The sequence below is a fragment of the Hordeum vulgare genome, chromosome 5H (assembly GCF_904849725.1).
Source record: "Hordeum vulgare subsp. vulgare chromosome 5H, MorexV3_pseudomolecules_assembly, whole genome shotgun sequence".
Lineage (NCBI taxonomy): Eukaryota > Viridiplantae > Streptophyta > Magnoliopsida > Poales > Poaceae > Hordeum > Hordeum vulgare.
This window is the reverse complement of record NC_058522.1, coordinates 87,069,252-87,087,542: the sequence shown is the minus strand read 5'-3', so window position 1 is coordinate 87,087,542 and position 18,291 is coordinate 87,069,252. Positions and strand designations below refer to the sequence as shown.

Sequence of the window (18,291 nt, the reverse complement as noted above, 5' to 3'; positions counted from 1 at the left end):
GATACGACTTATAGGGGTGTGCTAGAGTTGGTGTAAGTGCATTGTAGCTAGCTAGTGCGCGGTCGCTAGGAGCCATGTGGGCTTTGTGTGTGCAGACGAGGGCTCGAGCCTTTACTCGCTGCTGCCCCAACAGATAGCAGTGTGTTCCTCGTTAGTTGATTAACTACGTCGCGTCGTGATCGATCACACGGACGGTGACTTGTCGTGCTCCGTGGCGTGTGTTGGAGCTAGCGAGTTTGACTGGATCTGGGCTAGTTGGCCGGTCGTTCTCGGCGATTCAAGGTGGTACAGTCCCATGCTACGTGGATCCGTTAACTCCCACGAACGTTTTCTGACGCCGCCTACAAAGTTTACTGCTACAGCAACGCAGATCCGTAGCTAGCACTAGAGCCGCTCCAGTTTTTATCATCATGGATGGACCCTGTCCAGCTCAGTTTATGCTAGTACAGTTTTGTAGATTCAGCACGCTACGATTCAAATCAAAGGTCCTAAGAAAATTGCACCGCAACTACTTGAGCGTGGGCGCCGAAAGAGATGGCCATTGGCCGCAGGGGACACAGTCCCATAAATTATTTGGAAAGAGATGCGCTACCAAACAGACACAAACTATAGTCTTAGATAAGTTACTTACTTACTTAATCAACCTCCTCTCCTCTCAATCAAATCCAGCCCCCTCATCCACCTTGGATTGGCATTCCGGCACTATAAGTAGCACCCAACTTACCCGGCTCTCACACCAACAACCATCCTCAGCGACCAAAAGCGAAAACAGAGAGAACGAAACACATTGCAGATTAGGAGATCGGAAGAAACAGAGAAGAGATGGAGATGTTCATGGACGACAAGTGGAAGCTGTCCAGGAAGGGCAGCCGGAGGTCGGCGGCTGTGGCGCCGGCGGCGGCCACCGGCAGTCCGGTGGGCGTCAAGGGCCGGACGTCGAGGGGCTCGGGCAGGTCCGTGCCGGGGCGGCTGGCGAGCTTGGCCAAGCAGCAGAGGGCCAGGTTCTACATCATGCGCCGGTGCGTCACCATGCTCGTGTGCTGGCGGGACTAGCGTACGTCCGTTTGGCCTCTTCTCTGCTTTGGGGGATGGAGGTAGAGATTAACTAAGAGATGTGCCTTAATTCTGTTGGCCATCCTTGGTTTGGTAGACTAAGAAAGATTTGTAGATAACACAGTGTGTCACGGCCAAACAGCTTCCATTAGTTTGCTGCTCGAGTCACTTCCGTAGCACTGCACTGCAGGAATGTATGTACCGCGGCAGCCAATGTGTAAGTCTAATCCTCTTCGTTGCAAGTTTCTTTTTTGAGATCTATGATATTGATTAACTGGTGTGTTCATATTCGTCAAAGAGCTGAAAATGCCGACAAAATTCGGGTTCAGAAAACGTCTCTCTGTTCGTTGTTCAATTAGGATTTTGGGAGCATCTGTAAAACGACATATTCGAAGTAAAAAATAGCTTCTATTCTTCAACCATGCTCGAAGGCGGGGGTGGCTGGGAATTTCCATCCGACGTGCTAGTCCGAGGCTGCGTACCATTGTAAGGGAAGGGAGGTTGTCTATCGGCTAATCTCGGTAGTAGTGTTTTTTCTCGTTTGTAAATACTCCACTAAATACTGGTCAAATCAACTATTCTCATCGACTTTGAGTCTCTTCCCTCTTGTATGACTGTTTTTTTTCGAGAGTACGTCAAAGGCGTACCTTATTTTTATAGAAGACAGAAAGTTTAATTACAAGAAGCTAGCGTAGAACGCGAGCATTCAAGCCAGCCGACTCCAACCGATCAGAACTAAGGCTACTCTCTCACAAATCGTTGTAGACCTCCTATTCCTATCCCTGTCAAAGTGGAGTTCCTTCTCTATCAGAAGAGCTAGTCTAGAGTGTGATTCGGATAAAAACAAATGGTTAGAAAAAAATTATCCTTGCTTCATTGAAGCACCTTTAGCAGATCGGTATATGCCCATCCCGCAAAAACCGTTTAGAGGTGTCCACAAAACTTTGTTAAGGTATCGCGAACCATCCGACGGAAAAGGTCATGTAAGCTCGTCCCGTAAATATTTTGCGGAACTCATTTACAGAATCTGTTGCTCATCGGAGCTCGCCGTACCGCAAAAAAACTTCATAGGACAAATTTTGATAGGTTTTTGCATTTAAATAGATAAAAATGATTAGATATACATTACTAGTTCATCATCACACTAGTTTATCATATCCAAAATCATGCGCAACATACAAGATAGCAAATTTAACCTTATAAATGTGCAATCAAATAAAAAAAGGTGCTCAAATGATCATCGGTCATGGATAAATCAAGCAGCATCCACATTGTTGCGAAGATCATCACCACCATCCATAGTACCACAATCTTCACGAACTTAGACCAGAGAATGACCACCATCACCACCATCTTCACTAACTTGGACCGGAGAACGAGCACCATCACCACCACCTTCAACTTGGACCGGAGAACGAGCACCATCATCATCATCTTCAACTTGGACCGAAGAACGAACACCACCACCGTCATCTTCAACTTGGACCAAAGAACAAGCACCACCGCCGCCGCCGCCATCCACATGGTTTGCCAAAGCATCAACCCCACCACCACCACCATGGTCCGAACCAACATCACCTCCAAATGCACATCCATCATCATTCTCGAAGCTACCACCCCTCCACCACCTCCAAACCCAACACCACCACCCATGGCACCAACACCTCCAATGTCGAACCCTCCACCCGTGCACCACCTCTAAACCCAACACCACAACCCATGCCGAAGCCACCTCCACCAACATTTCCGAAAGCAAAACTCCCTCCACGCCAAACACCACCATCCATGGCACCAACATCCCCAATGTAGAACCATCCACCCAGTGCACCACCTCCAAACCCAACACCACCACACATGCCTAACCCTCCACCACTTGCACAACCTCCAAACCCAACACCACCACCCATGTTGAACCCTCCACCGCCCATGCCGAAGCTACCTCCACCAGCATTATCGAAAGCAAAAAATCTCTCCACAACCAACACCACCATCGGTCATAAGATTTTCAAGATCCATCTTGCCGCGGCACATGATCTTCATTCTTTTCATCTCCCAACATTCTCTTGCACCCATGCCCTTCAGATTCATCATCATGAACCGGTCCTCCACGGCGGTCCTCCTGTCCTTCCTCTTTTGCTCCTCTAGGATAATCTTGCCCTCCTCGAAGGCACACCTCTTCTCCAACTTCTCCTCTTGTGCTTTTCCTTCTTTGCCTCCATGGCCACTTTAGCATCCCAATTCTTGGATAACATTGTCTCTTTTATCTTCCCATCTCACCAATTTGATCCCTCAAAGTGATTGCCTCGACCGTCATCTCGACTCTTGTTTTCGCCTTCTTGTTTTCATCTGGTTTGCCCTTGTTTATTCCTCCTCTTGGAGACATCACCAACAATGGTGAAGATGAAATGACAGACTGTTGGTGCCTGAGGTTTGCTTGTAGTAGTCATTGGCGATGCAATCCTACACACAAACATTGAGACGAGTATGAGATCATACTCTTCATATAAACATGGCTCAAAACACCAAGATGAAGAAATACTCACATAATCAACAATGATGAGGCCACATGGAGGTGCATTCCGCACTTGCTCCAATCACCCAATAAAACGGCCGCAATTTTTGTTGATGGTGTCCCAATGGCCTGGAAGTGGCTTCAAGGTCCGACCGGAAAGGAATGGCATAATTTGGTGATATTTGTCCTTGATTCTTTGCCAATAATTTCCATAGCTTTGTTCCTTGACGACCACGACATTAAGAGAGATACTCGCTCATTCTTGAACTAATCACACATCTCGTGACTCCGTGTAGTTGCCTGTTGAAAGCACAACTTCTCCCTAGGTGGTTTTGGTAGTTAATAACAACATATATCTCATTGGACTAATGATTTTATCAAGTGTATTTCAGGAAAAGTTTAATGAATGGATTGGCTAGGATTGTGAGGAGGATCCCTAGATGCATGGAACATTAATTGGCAAAAGCTTCAAGACTCGACATTTTATATTTATGTGAGAAATCACATCTTGAGTCCATAGGAAAGCCAATACTATTAAAAGGGGATGAGGTATCTATGATGATCTCGTTGCTCAAGTGCTTAGAGATTAGCCACCAAAACCCCTCAAGAATTCTCCCAAAATATATCGTGTAAAATTCTAAATAATCAAATCCGGTGCCACCAGCTTTCCATGATTGACCATACCAAGTTTTCCCTTAGATAGAACCAAAGCCAAACCCTATCAAATCGGTGCAACCGAGATTCGGTACAGCCGAAAACAGTGACCAACTTGTTGTTGCTCATTTGCATAAAATCAGAATTTTTGAGTTTGCAAATCGGTCTCACCGAGTTAGGGAAACTGCCTAGGCCAACCGAATCGTCCTCACCGATATGTTTGCATGGGTCTCACTGAGAACCCCCAAAGTTAAGACATTTTGCACTAGTCGGTGCAACCGAGTTTTTACTTTGGTTCCACCGAGTTGGGCAATTGTAACGGTTGGATTTTTGGAGATGGCTATATATACCCCGCCACCTCTCTCTCATTCGGAGAGAGAGAGAGAGAGCACTTAGAATAAGCAAGCACTTCCACCATTCATTTTCTAAGAGGGAACCACCTACTCATGTGTAGATATCAAGATCTTCCACTCCAACCGTATAAATCTAGATTTCTTGCCTCCCCAAGTTTCTTTCCACCCAATCAATCTCTTCTACCAAGCAAAATTCTACGAGAGAGTGATTGAGTGTTGATGATATTACCTTTTGACGCATAAGATCAAGGAGTTCATCATCCATACCACATTTATTACCTTTTGGAGAGTGGTGTCTCATAGATTGGTTAGATGTCACTTGGGAGCCTCCAATTCATGTGGAGTTGAAACAAGAAATTTGTAAGGGCAAGGAGATCACCTACTTCATGAAGATCTACCCCGAGTGAGGCTAGTCCTTTGTGGATGTAAGCCATGGTGGAATAGACAAGGTTTATTCTTCGTGCAACCTTTGTGGGTGGCTGATACGTCTCCATCGTATCTACTTTTCCAAACTCTTTTGCCCTTGTTTTGGACTATAATTTGCATGATCTGAATGGAACTAACCTGGACTGATGCTATTTTCAGCAGAATTGCCTTGGTGTTATTTTTGTGCAGAAATCAAAGTTCTCCAAACGTCCTGAAAATTTACGGGGAGCAGTTTTGGAAAATATAAAAAATACCCGCGCCAAGTTCCACCTCAGGGGGTGGGCCAGTGGGCCACAAGACCTGGCTCCGCCACCACCCCCTCGTGGCGGTGGGCAGGCTTGTGGGGCCCACACGGCTCTGCCACCCCCAATCTCAGGTCTATAAGATCCCTTTCGTCCCAGAAAAAATAAAAAGAGAAGTTTTCGTCGCATTTTCGATACGGAGGCGCCGCCACCACCTGTTCTTCATCTGGAGGGCAGATCTGGAGTCCGTCTTGGGCTCCGGAGAGGGGAAATCGTCGCCATCGTCATCATCAACCTTCTTCCCTCTCCAATTCCATGAAGCTCTTCGTCGTTCGTGAGTAATCTATTCGTAGGCTCGCTAGGCGGTGATGAGTAGGATGAGATCTATCATGTCATCGAGTTAGTTTTGATGGGGATTGATCCCTAGTATCCACTATGTTCTGAGATTGAAGTTGCAACTACTTTGCCATGCTTAATGCTTGTCACTAGGGCCCGAGTGCCATGATTTCAGATCTGAGATTATTATGTTGTCACCAATATATGTGTGTTTTAGATCCGATCTTGCAAGTTGTGGTTACCTACTATGTGTTATGATCCGGCAACCCCGGAGTGGCAATAACCGGAACCACTCCCGGTGATGACCATAGTTTGAGGAGTTCATGCGTTCACCAAGTGCTAATGCATTGGTCCAGTTCTTTATTAAAAGGAGAACCTTAATATCCCGTAGTTTCCTTTTGGACCCCGCTGCCACGGGAGGGATGGACAATAGATGTCATGCAAGTTCTTTTCCCTAAGCACGTATGACGATACACAGAATGCATGCCTACATCACATTGACGAACGGGAGCTAGCCACATATCTCTCTGTGTTATAGTTGTTGCATGATGAATATCATCCAAACAAATCACCGACCCATTGGCTACGAGTTTGTCCTACTGCTGTTACTTGTCTTGCTCTGCTGCTGCTGCCACTACTATTGCTATTGATGTTACTTGTCTTGCTCTGCTGCTGCTGCTACTACTGTTGCTACTGCTGTCACTTGTTTTGCTCTGCTGCTGCTACTACTGTTGCTACTGCTGTTACTTGTCTTTCTCTGCTGCTACTGTTGCTATTACTGTCGCTTGCTACTGTTGCTACTTGCTACTGCTGTCACTATTGTTGTTCCTTGCTGCTGCTATTGCTCGTTACACTGCCGTTACTCGCTACTTTGCTGTTACTACTGTGCTTGCAGATACTAATCTTTCAGATGTGGTTGAATCTGACAAATTCAGCTGCTAATACTCGGGAGTATTCTCTCACCTCATGTCTGGTAAACCAACAAATTTGGGTCGAATACTCTACCCTCGAAAACTGCTGCGAACCCACGCGTTGGTGGGCCATCAACAACATTCTTCTAGTTCTGTTGCCGGGGAGTGCTAGCAGCATTCTTCTGGTACCGTTGCAGGGGAAGGTTTGTTGTCATCAGCATTCGTCTAGCCATCGCCAGAGATTGCAATCAGCATTTTTATGGCGCCGTTGACGGGGACGTATTGCTATATTCTCTGAGTTACTTGGGATTTATATCTGCTGATCACTATGAAGAATCTGAAGGATCCAAAGACCAAAGTCTTGCCCTCAACTACGAGGGGAGGTAAGGAATTGCCATCTAGCTGTGCACTTGATTCACCTTCAGTTATGAGTAAGTTTGCGACATCACCTCCTGCTAGAAATCTTGATATGTCGCCTGTGCTTGATGATGCTTGTGATACTACTGCTAGAGATGCTATGCTTGATACTATGCCTGATGATACTATGCTTGATACTATGCCTGATACTGCTAGAGATGCTATGCTTGATACTGCTTTGCCTGATGATGCTAGAGATGCTATTTTGCCTGATGATGCTATGCTTGATACTGCTAGAGATACTCCTTTGCCTGATGTTCCACTAGGAGTGTTCCTTGATGCTCATATTGCTAGAGTTACTGCCAATGCTCGTGATGCTTCTGAAACTGTCGATACTATTGAGATAGAACCTGCTTTTGCTCCTGCTAGATCTAGCTCTCCTAGATATGAATTGCCTGATATACCTGAGGGTTACGTTATGGAGGGAGAGATAGCTGAGGATTTTCTTGCGTGTAAGGATGCCTATGACGCTGAGAAATTACTTCTCAAGTGGAAGGAAAAATCTCGGGAAGCTTGGATGAAAAATGACCCGAAGTTTGCCACTTCGCCTATCTTTGTCACCGGTAATGATTATGAATTCTCTGTTGACCCTAAGATAATCTCTCTAGTCGAATCTGGTCCTTTTCACGGTTATGAGTCTGAGACGGTCATAGCCCATCTTGCCAAACAATCCAAAATAGCCAACCTTTTCACTAATGAGGAGAAGATCCGCCATTACTATATCCTTAAGCTGTTTCCTTTCTCTCTAAAGGATGACGCTAAAGTCTGGTTCACCTCTCTTGCTCCTCGATGTGTGCGTAGTCCCCAGGAGATGGTCTATTACTTCTGTGAGAAATATTTCCCTGCCCATAAGAAGCAAGCTGCCTTGCAGGAAATATACAAGTTTGCTCAACTCCAACAAGAGAGTCTTCCACAAGCTTGGGGGAGGCTCGTCCAGCTACAGAATGCTTTGCCTGATCACCCTCTTAAGAAGAACGAGATACTTGATATCCTTTATAACGGACTTACTGATGCCTCTAGAGACTACCTAGATAGTTGTGCTGGTTGTGTTTTTAGGAAACGAACTGTAGAACAAGCTGAGACCCTACTGAATAACCTCTTGATCAACGATAATGCTTGGACTATTCCTGAACCACCTCCTAAGCCAACCCCTAAGAAAAGAGGTATTCTATTCCTCAGTCCCGAAGAGATGCAAGAAGACAAGAAATCTATGCAAGAGAAAGGCATTAGATCTGAAGATGTCAAAAATCTACCACCTATGGAAGAGATCCATGGTCTCGATAACCCGATATAGGTAGTGGAAGTTAATTCTCTGCGTAGGTTTGATGAGAGTGATATTCCTTTTGATAAACCTGCTAGCCTATGCTTCGATTAATTTGATGACTTTGTTGCCAAACAACAGAGTTTCGATGATTATGTTAGCAGGCATTTGGAACAAAGCACTCGTATGCTTAGCCATTTAAGTGCTTGTGTAGACAGAAATGTTAATGATCTGAAGCTTCTGAGTAAACATGACTCTATGATTACTACTCAGGTAGAACAAGTACTTAAAGCTCAGAATGTCCTGCTCAATGAATTAAATGACAACTCTGTCAGAGTCATTACTGGAGGAGGCAAAATGACTCAAGAACCTTTGTATCCTGAAGGTCATCCTAAGAGAATTGATCAAGATTCTCAAGGAATAGATGCTGATCCACCTAGTCATCCTAAGGAGAAGAAGAAGGATGATAGAAACCTACATACCAGTTCACCAAATACTGTCACACCTGAAGAACCTAATGATATCTCTGCGTCTGATGCAGAAACACAATCTGATGATGAACATGAACCTGGTGACAATATGGACAGTGATGTTCATAATAATGCTCAACCTAGCAATGATGAGGATGTGGAGATTGAACCTACGGTTAATCCTGATAATCCACAACCTAAGAGATACAACAAGAATGACTTCACTGCTAGGAAGCATGGTAAAGAAAGGGAGCCATGGGTTCAGAGACCTATGCCCTCTCCTCCTAAGCCATCCAAGAAAAAGGATGATGAGGATTTTGAGTGCTTCGTTGAGATGATAAGACCCGTGTTTCTGCAGATGCGGTTAACTGATATGCTCAAGATGTCTCCGTATGCCAAGTACATGAAAGATATCGTGACTAATAAACGGAAGATACCAGATCTTGAGATCTCCACCATGCTTGCCAATTATACTTTCAAAGGTAGAACTCCTAAGAAACTTGGTGATACCGGAGTGCCCACTATACCTTGCTCCATTAAAGGAAACTACGTAAGAACTGCCTTATGTGACCTTGGAGCCGGTGTTAGTGTTATGCCGCTTTCTCTTTATCGTAGACTTGAATTGGATAAGTTGACACCCACTGAAATTTCTCTGCAAATGGCCGACAAATCAACTGCTTTTCCTATCGGCATTTGCGAGGATGTGCCTGTTGTGGTTGCTAACACCACTATCTTAACAGACTTTGTTATCTTGGATATTCCTGAGGACGATGCCATGGCTATCATCCTCGGAAGACCCTTTTTAAACACTGCAGGGGCTGTTATAGATTGCAATTAAGGCAATGTCACTTTCCATGTCAATGGTAATGAGCACACAGTGCACTTTCCGAAGAAACGATATCCAGTACATTGCATCAATGCTATCGAAAAGACTTCATCGATTCTCCTTGGGAGCTTTGAATGTCCTATTCCTTGTGTCAAGATTAAGTATGATTTGCTTGTTGGGGAGATACATATCCCCATTGCGGTGACTTAGTGTCTATTCGAGAATTCTCCGTTCTCTCTTGCGATTCAAGAAGGTTTTGTCATGAGGACTTGATCAATCCCATTGACGGATTTCTTTCGATGATCATGAAACGGATGAATCAAGGAGTCACATACCTCTGTTTTAAGTTTACCTTTTCTTTTTCTTAGAAGAAAAATGATAGAATTAGTTTAGTCTTTCCCGTTTTCTGTTTTAGCGTCCCGGAGAAAAATACCTCGAAAATAAAAGTTCTCCGATGGTCCTGAAAATTCAGTATGATTTTTTTTTTGGAATTTTTGAAAATTTCTGGGCCTGAGAGCTGGCCTGGGGGCCTGACCAGTGGGTCACGAGCCCTGCCACCGCCACCTACCCCCTGGTGGCGGGGTGCATGCTTGTGGGGCCCATAGGCACACCTCCACTCATTCCAGCTCTCAGCCTCTTCTTCCACCTCCAGAAAAAATTGTTTCGCAGCTCAAACCCGTGTTCTTGTTCGTTTGGCTGTGATTTTCGATCTCCTTGCTCAAAGCACCATTCTCAGAACCGTTTTGGGAAATTACTCCTTGGTAAGTGACTCCTCCATTGGTCCAATTAGTTTTTGCTCTAGTGCTTTATCCTTCGCGTATTCTTGCTACCTTGGTGACCCTGTTCTTGAGCTAGAAATGTTGATTTTAGTTGGTCCTAAGTAGTTTTAGCGCGTGATACGGTCTATAGGCACTAGTGGGAGTAGTTGCTAAAAGTTGGGTTAATCCTTATTCACTTTTCTTTCAAAGTCTCTAAAAATTTCAGAATTTTTCAAGGCTAGAAAAAGGAAAAGATGAGGAGGTTCTTGAGAGGCTCTTCAAGCCGTAAGCCCAAGGAGGATGAGAAGAAGAATCACCCCAAGTACGTAGTCCCTCGAGTCACAGAGGTTCGAGCGTGCGAGTGGCCAAGTGAAGAATTTTTGTGCGCCGCCGAACTTTATGAAGACTTTTATTACTTGGTGGAGAACGCAGGTCTTACTGCGTTCGTTGAAGATAAGTGCCCACAATACCTCCTCCTCACCAATATTTTCGTTCAAAGCTTCAACTTTTATCCGAGGAAGAATCCTCCCATGGTTGAGTTCATGATTTACGATGTCCCCGAGTGCATGACGCTGCAGGACTTTTGCAATGTATGCAAATTACCTTATGTTGGGGATATCCGTGACCCTCGTCCACGGGACTTGGAGGATTTCATTGGTTCTATTGCTGTTGGAGAGGAGAGAGGAGTGTCTCGCGCTAGAATTGCTAGCATACATTTTCCTGTGCTTCGGTACTTCTCACTATTTGTGGGAAAATGTTGTCTATGGAGGTATCTATGTTACCCGTCTTGCCAGACACTTTGAGATACCCATTAGACTGGGAGAGGAAGGAGAGATCCTTCTCCCTGAGAGATATCTGGATTATGACAACATGGTTCGCCATGATTTTCTGGATAGAGATGCTAGTAGACGGATGATTTATAACCTGGTGTTTAGTCAGGGTACTCGAGAGACTATTACTTTGCCTGCTCCTTCTTTGTTTGATCTTCATGCAGGAAGGTACACTATTATGCCCGCGGACATCTACGCATATTTGGGCTTGGCCCAACCACAGGCGTCCGTGCCCGAGCCATCAGTCGAGTACCAGACGTCAGTTTATCAGTGGGAGCCAGAGGAGCTCACACAGCAGTGGCATCCACCGTCTGCTCCAGAGGATCCTGGAGCTGGTTATTTCCCACCTTGGGAGTAGACCAAGCTAGGCCAAAAGCCTAAGCTTGGGGGAGTACGTGTTCTCACCGACTTTACATTCATGCTTATGCTTTCACTTTGTTAGCCAGTGTTTACACTTTGCCACTGTATTATCCATGCTAGTTTCTTTTTGTTTTCTTGTTTTCTTGTTTTGTGTCCTTTTGAGAAAACCCAAAAAGATTTTTCTTTCTTCTTTTTCTTGTTGGGAGCTTTCCCGTGTAAATAGTTTTCTTTTTCTTTGTGTCGAGGTAGAAGATATTGGTTACAATGTTTAGTGGTTCTTACATGCTTACCTGTTTAGCTTTCAAAGAGCCATATTATTTTGTCTTCTCCTTTGTGTTTGCCTGCAGATTCAGCTTAGTCCAATGTGCTTATTATTGTTCACGTCGTTCGATCGTGCAAATTAAAGGCAACAATGATGATATATGACGAAGTGACTGAGACTGAAAAGCTGGTATGAACTCTATCTATTTTGTTTTTGTAAATATGACTAGCTTGTCGACCCAGATTTAGCTTTGTTGTGAGAGAACCATGCTTGCAATGATAACTTAGAGATCATAGTTTCTGATGCCATGCCTATTTAGCTGAGAGCTTATAATGGTTTGTCTTGAATGCCAACATAGATTTTGAGATGACTATGATGTAGTATGATAGGATGGTATTCTCCTTTGAATGTTTCAAGTGGCTTGACTTGGCGCATGTTCATGCATGTAGTTGAAACAAAATCAACATAGCCTCTATGATGTTCGTGTTCATGGTGATTTATATCCTGTTCATGCTTGCATTCAATGTTAGTCAAACTCATTGCATCTTGATGACTCTTGTCGCTCTCTAGTTGGTCGCTTCCCAGTCTTTTGCTAGCCTTCACTTCTACTAAGCGGAATACTGCTTGTGCATCCACTTCCATAAACCCAAAAGTTTTTCCATGAGAGTACACCATACCTACCTATTTGCGGTATCTACCTTCCGTTCCAAGTAAATTTGCATGTGCCATTCTCTAAACCTTCAAGAAATAATCTGTTTTGCATGCCCGAACCACTCATGTGGTGACAGAGGGCTATTGATATCTTCCATGCTAGGAGTGTTATCCTCGACATGTGTTTATTCACAGTCATTCACGAGAAAGGGGCTGGTAATTGGAATGCCCAGTTCCATGCTTAAATCGAAAACATAACTGTAAAACAAGACTCGCCCCGGATTGATGTTAGTATGGACGGTACCCAAGGATTCGGCTTGCCGTGGAGTGTGATTGATTGGTGGTGGGGGAGTTAAAACTTTACTTTTCTGTTTGGGAACCGCCTATAGCATGAGTAGCATGGAAGATATTGAGAACTCTTGGTCATTGCGTTGACAATGAAAGCATGCCACCCAATATTATCTCTGTTTTCAAAGCTAGAGCTCTCGCACCTCTGCAAATCAATGCTTCCCTCTGCGAAGGGCCTGTATATTTATTTTCCTGTTGAGTCATCCTCCTCTTATATAAGCACCAATTAGAGAGCACCTTTGTCATTTTTATGCTTTGCTTTTGATTGATATTGAGTATGACTATGACTGGATCTTCGTTGCTATGAATTACAATGTTTAGTCAACCCTTGATCTTTGAAGGTGCTCTGCATTTATGTTTTGCGGTCTCAGAAAGAGCTAGCGAGATACCACCTATTCATATTGCTTCATGCTTGTTTTGATTGAAGTTTTGGTATTTGAAACTCATTATTATTTGCTTGTTAGCTGATTATGCCATTGATATTAGTTTACCGTGAGACCTTTGTGTCATTTGCTTTTGTGGTTAACTTGTGATCTTGCTAAAATTCTGGTTATGAGTTAGACATAGTTGCAACAACAAGATCAAACAGAGTTTGTTAAAGTTTTTCTTCCTCTCTCAGTTTGTCAACTGAGTTGCTTGAGGACAAGCAAGGTTTTAAGCTTGGGGGAGTTGATACGTCTCCATCGTATCTACTTTTCCAAACTCTTTTGCCCTTGTTTTGGACTATAATTTGAATGATTTGAATGGAACTAACCTGGACTAACGCTGTTTTCAGCAGAATTGCCTTGGTGTTATTTTTGTGCAGAAATCAAAGTTCTCCAAACGTCCTGAAAATTTACGGGGAGCAGTTTTGGAAAATATAAAAAATATCTGTGCCAAGTTCCACCTCAGGGGGTGGGCTAGTGGGCCACAAGCCCTGGCTCCGCCACCACCCCCCTGGTGGCGGTGGGCAGGCTTGTGGGGCCCACACGGCTTTGCCGCCCCCAATCTCAGGTCTATAAGATCCCTTTCGTCCCAGAAAAAATAAAAAGAGAAGTTTTCGTCGCGTTTTCAATACGGAGGCGCCGCCACCACCTGTTTTTCATCTGGAGGGCTGAACTGGAGTCCGTCTTGGGCTCCGAAGAGGGGAAATCGTCGCCATCGTCATCATCAACCTTCTCCCCTCTCCAATTCCATGAAGCTCTTCGTCGTTCGTGAGTAATCTATTTGTAGGCTCGTGGGGCGCTGATGAGTAGGATGAGATCTATCATGTAATCCAGTTAGTTTTGATGGGGATTGATCCCTAGTATCCACTATGTTCTGAAATTGATGTTGCTACTACTTTGCCATGCTTAATGCTTGTCACTAGGGCCCGAGTGCCATGATTTCAGATCTGAGATTATTATGTTGTCACCAATATATGTGTGTTTTAGATCTGATCTTGCAAGTTGTAGTTACCTACTATGTGTTATGATCCGGCACCCGGGAGTGACAATAACCGGAACCACACCCGGTGATGACCATAGTTTGAGGAGTTCATAAGTTCACCAAGTGCTAATGCGTTGGTCCAGTTCTTTATTAAAAGGAGAACCTTAATATCCCGTAGTTTCCTTTTGGACCCCGCTGCCACGGGAGGGATGGACAATATATGTCATGCAAGTTCTTTTCCCTAAGCACGTATGACGATACTGTTGGGGAACGTCGCATGGGAAACAAAAATTTTCCTACGCCCACGAAGACCTATCATGGTGATGTCCATCTATGAGAGGGGATGTTCGATCTACGTACCCTTGTAGACCGTACAACAGAAGCGTTAGTGAACGCGGTTGATGTAGTGGAACGTCCTCACGTCCCTTGATCCGCCCCGCGAACCGTCCCGCGATCAGTTCCACAATCTAGTGCCGAACGGACGACACCTCCGCGTTCAGCACACGTACAGCTCGACGATGATCTCGGCCTTCTTGATCCAGCAAGAGAGACGGAGAGGTAGAAGAGTTCTCCGGCAGCATGACGGCGCTCCGGAGGTTGGTGGTGATCTTATCTCAGCAGGGCTCCGCCCGAGCTCCGCAGAAACGCGATCTAGAGGTAAAACCGTGGAGATATGTGGTCGGGCTGCCGTGGCAAAGTTGTCTCAAATCAGCCCTAAAACCTCCGTATATATAGGGGGAAGAGGGGGAGCCTTGCCTTGGGGTCCAAGGACCCCTAAGGGCTTCGGCCGAGCCAAGGGGGGAAGGTCTCCCCTTTCGAACCGAATCCAACTTGGTTTGGAAGGTGGAGTCCTTCCCTTTCCCACCTCCTCCTTTTTTTTCTCTTTGATTTTCTTCCTATGGCGCATAGGGCCTTCTTGGGCTGTCCCACCAGCCCACTAAGGGCTGGTGCACCACCCCAAGGCCTATGGGCTTCCTCGGGGTGGGTTGCCCCCCCGGTGAACTCCCGGAACCCATTCGTCATTCCCGGTACATCTCCGGTAACTCCGATAACCTTCTGGTAATCAAATGAGGTCATCCTATATATCAATCTTCGTTTCCGGACCATTCCGGAAACCCTCGTGACGTCCGTGATCTCATCTGGGACTCCGAACAACATTCGGTAACCAACCAGATAACTCAAATACGCATATAACAACGTCGAACCTTAAGTGTGCAGACCCTGCGGGTTCGAGAACTATGTAGACATGACCCGAGACACTCCTCGGTCAATATCCAATAGCGGGACCTGGATGCCCATATTGGATCCTACATATTCTACGAAGATCTTATCGTTTGAACCTCAGTGCCAAGGATTCATATAATCCCGTATGTCATTCCCTTTGTCCTTCGGTATGTTACTTGCCCGAGATTCGATCGTCAGTATCCGCATACCTATTTCAATCTCGTTTACCGGCAAGTCTCTTTACTTGTTCCTTAATACAAGATCCCGCAACTTACACTAAGTCATATCGCTTGCAAGGCTAGTGTGTGATGTTGTATTACCGAGTGGGCCCCGAGATACCTCTCCGTCACACGGAGTGACAAATCCCAGTCTTGATCCATACGAACTCAACTAACACCTTTGGATATACCTGTAGAGCATCTTTATAGTCACCCAGTTACGTTGCGACATTTGATACACACAAAGCATTCCTACGGTGTCAGTGAGTTATATGATCTCATGGTCATAGGAACAAATACTTGACACGCAGAAAACAGTAGCAACAAAATGACACGATCAACATGCTACGTCTATTAGTTTGGGTCTAGTCCATCACATGATTCTCCTAATGATGTGATCCCGTTATCAAGTAACAACACTTGCCTATGGCCAGGAAACCTTGGCCATCTTTGATCAACGAGCTAGTCAACTAGAGGCTTACTAGGGATAGTGTTTTGTCTATGTATCCACACAAGTATTGTGTTTCCAATCAATACAATTATAGCATGGATAATAAACGATTATCATGAACAAAGAAATATAATAATAACTAATTTATTATTGCCTCTAGGGCATATTTCCAACAGTCTCCCACTTGCACTAGAGTCAATAATCTAGTTCACATCACCATGTGATTCCAACGAATCCAAGACCCATATAGTTATGGGGTCTGATCACGTCTTGCTGGTGAAAGATGTTTTAGTCAACGGTTCTGGAACTTTCAGATCCGTGCGATCTTTACAAATCTTTATGTCATCTTATAGATGCTGCTACTACGTGCTATTCGGAAATGCTCCAAATATCTACTCTACTATACAAATCCGTTTCACTACTCATAGTTATTCGGATTAGTGTCAAAGCTTGCATCGACGTAACCCTTTACGACGAACTCTTTAACCACCTCCATAATCGAGAAAAATTCCTTAGTCTATTTAGTTACCAAGGATAACTTTGACCGCTGATGAGTGATTCAATCCTGGATCACTCTGTGTACCTCTTAACAGACTTGCTGCAATGCACACATCAGGTGCGGTACTCAGCAAGGCATACTTTAGAGTCTACGGCTAAGGCATAGAAGACGACCTTCGTCTATTCTCTTTATTCTGCCGTGGTCGGGTTTTGAGTCGTACTCAAATTCACACCTTACAACGCAACCAAGAACTCCTTCTTTGCTGATCTACTTTGAACTCCTTCAAAACTTGTCAAGGCCCGCATCTTGTTGAAACTTCCATTAAGCGCTTTCGATCTATCTCCATAGATCTTTGATCCTCAACGTTCAAGTAGCGCAATCCAGGTACTCCTTTGAAAACTCCTTTCAAACAACCTTGTATGCTTTACATAAATTCTACATTACTTCTGATCCACAATATGTCAACCACATATACTCATCAGAAATTCTATAGTGCTCCCACTCACTTCTTTGGAAATACAAGTTTCTCATAAACCTTGTACAAACCCAAAATCTTTGATCATCTCATCAAAGTGTATATTCCAACTCCAAGATGCTTGCACCAGTCCATTGAAGGATCGCTGGAGCTTGCATACTTGCTAGTATCTTTAGGATCGACAAAACCTCCTGGTTGTATCACATACAATGTTTGCTCAAGGAAACCATCGAGGAAACAATGTTTTGACATCCTATGTGCAATATTTCATAAATAATGCATCAACTACTAACATAATTCTAACCGACTTTTAGCATCGCTACGAGTGAGAAAGTCTTATCATAGTCAACTGTTTGATCTTGTCAGAAACATCTTTGCGACAAGTCGAGCTTTTCTTAACAGTGACTTATCACCATCATCGTCTGTCTTCTTTTAAAGATCCATCTTTACTCAATAGTCATCTGACCATCAAGTAGTTCTTTCAAAGTCTACACTTTGTTTTCTTACATGGATCCTCTCTCGGATTTCATGGCCTCCAGCCATTTGTCGGAATCCGGGCCCACCATTGCTTTCTTCATAGCTCGTAGGTTCACTGTTGCTCAACAACATGAATTCCAAGACAGGGTTACCGTACCACTCTGCAGTAGTACGTGACCTTGTCAACCTACGAGGCTTGTAGTAACTTGATCTGATGCTCAATGATCACCATCATCAACTTCCACTTCAATTGGTGTAGGCGCCACAGGAACAACTTCCTGCGCCCTGCCACACACTGGTTGAAGTGATGGTTCAATAACCTCATCAAGTTCTACCACCCTCCCACTCAATTCTTTCGAGAGAAACCTTTCCTCGAGAAAGGATCCGTTTCTAGAAACAAACACTTTGCTTTCGGATCTGAGATAGGAGATGTACCCAACTGTTTTGGATATCCTATGAAAATGCATTTATCCGCTTTGGGTTCGAGCTTATCAGCCTGAAACTTTTTCACATAAGTGTCGAAGCCCCAAACTTTCAAGAAACGACAGTTTAGGCGGTGCCCTATTTAAAGTGAATGCGATTGTCTCTAATGCATAACCCATAAACGATAGTGGTAATTCGATAAGAGACATCATAGCATGCACCATACCAAATAGTGCGTGGCTATGACGTTCAGACACATCATCACACTATGATGTTCCAGGTGGCATGAACTGCGAAACAATTTCCACATTGTCTTAACTGCGTACCAAAACTCATAACTCAGATATTCATTTCTATGATCATATCGTAGACAGTTTATCCTCTTGTTACGACGAACTTCACTCCGAAACAGAATTGAACTTTTCAATACTTCAGACTTGTGATTCA

The 18,291-nt window shown here is 44.4% G+C and overlaps 1 protein-coding gene across 1 annotated transcript; it reads left to right on the top strand.

Annotated features, from left to right (window-relative positions):
* The first annotated feature begins 654 nt into the window (after positions 1–654).
* On the top strand, positions 655–1,350 carry LOC123397479 (small polypeptide DEVIL 5-like). Its single transcript, XM_045092008.1, has one exon. The coding sequence runs from the start codon at positions 823–825 to the stop codon at positions 1,051–1,053; it is 231 nt and encodes a 76-aa protein (XP_044947943.1). The 5' UTR covers positions 655–822; the 3' UTR covers positions 1,054–1,350.
* Positions 1,351–18,291: the final 16,941 nt, after the last annotated feature.

Coding starts and splice junctions, on each gene's coding strand:
- LOC123397479 (XM_045092008.1), top strand. CDS start 823: ATGGAGATGTTCATGGACGACAAGTGGAAGCTGTCCAGGAAGGGCAGC.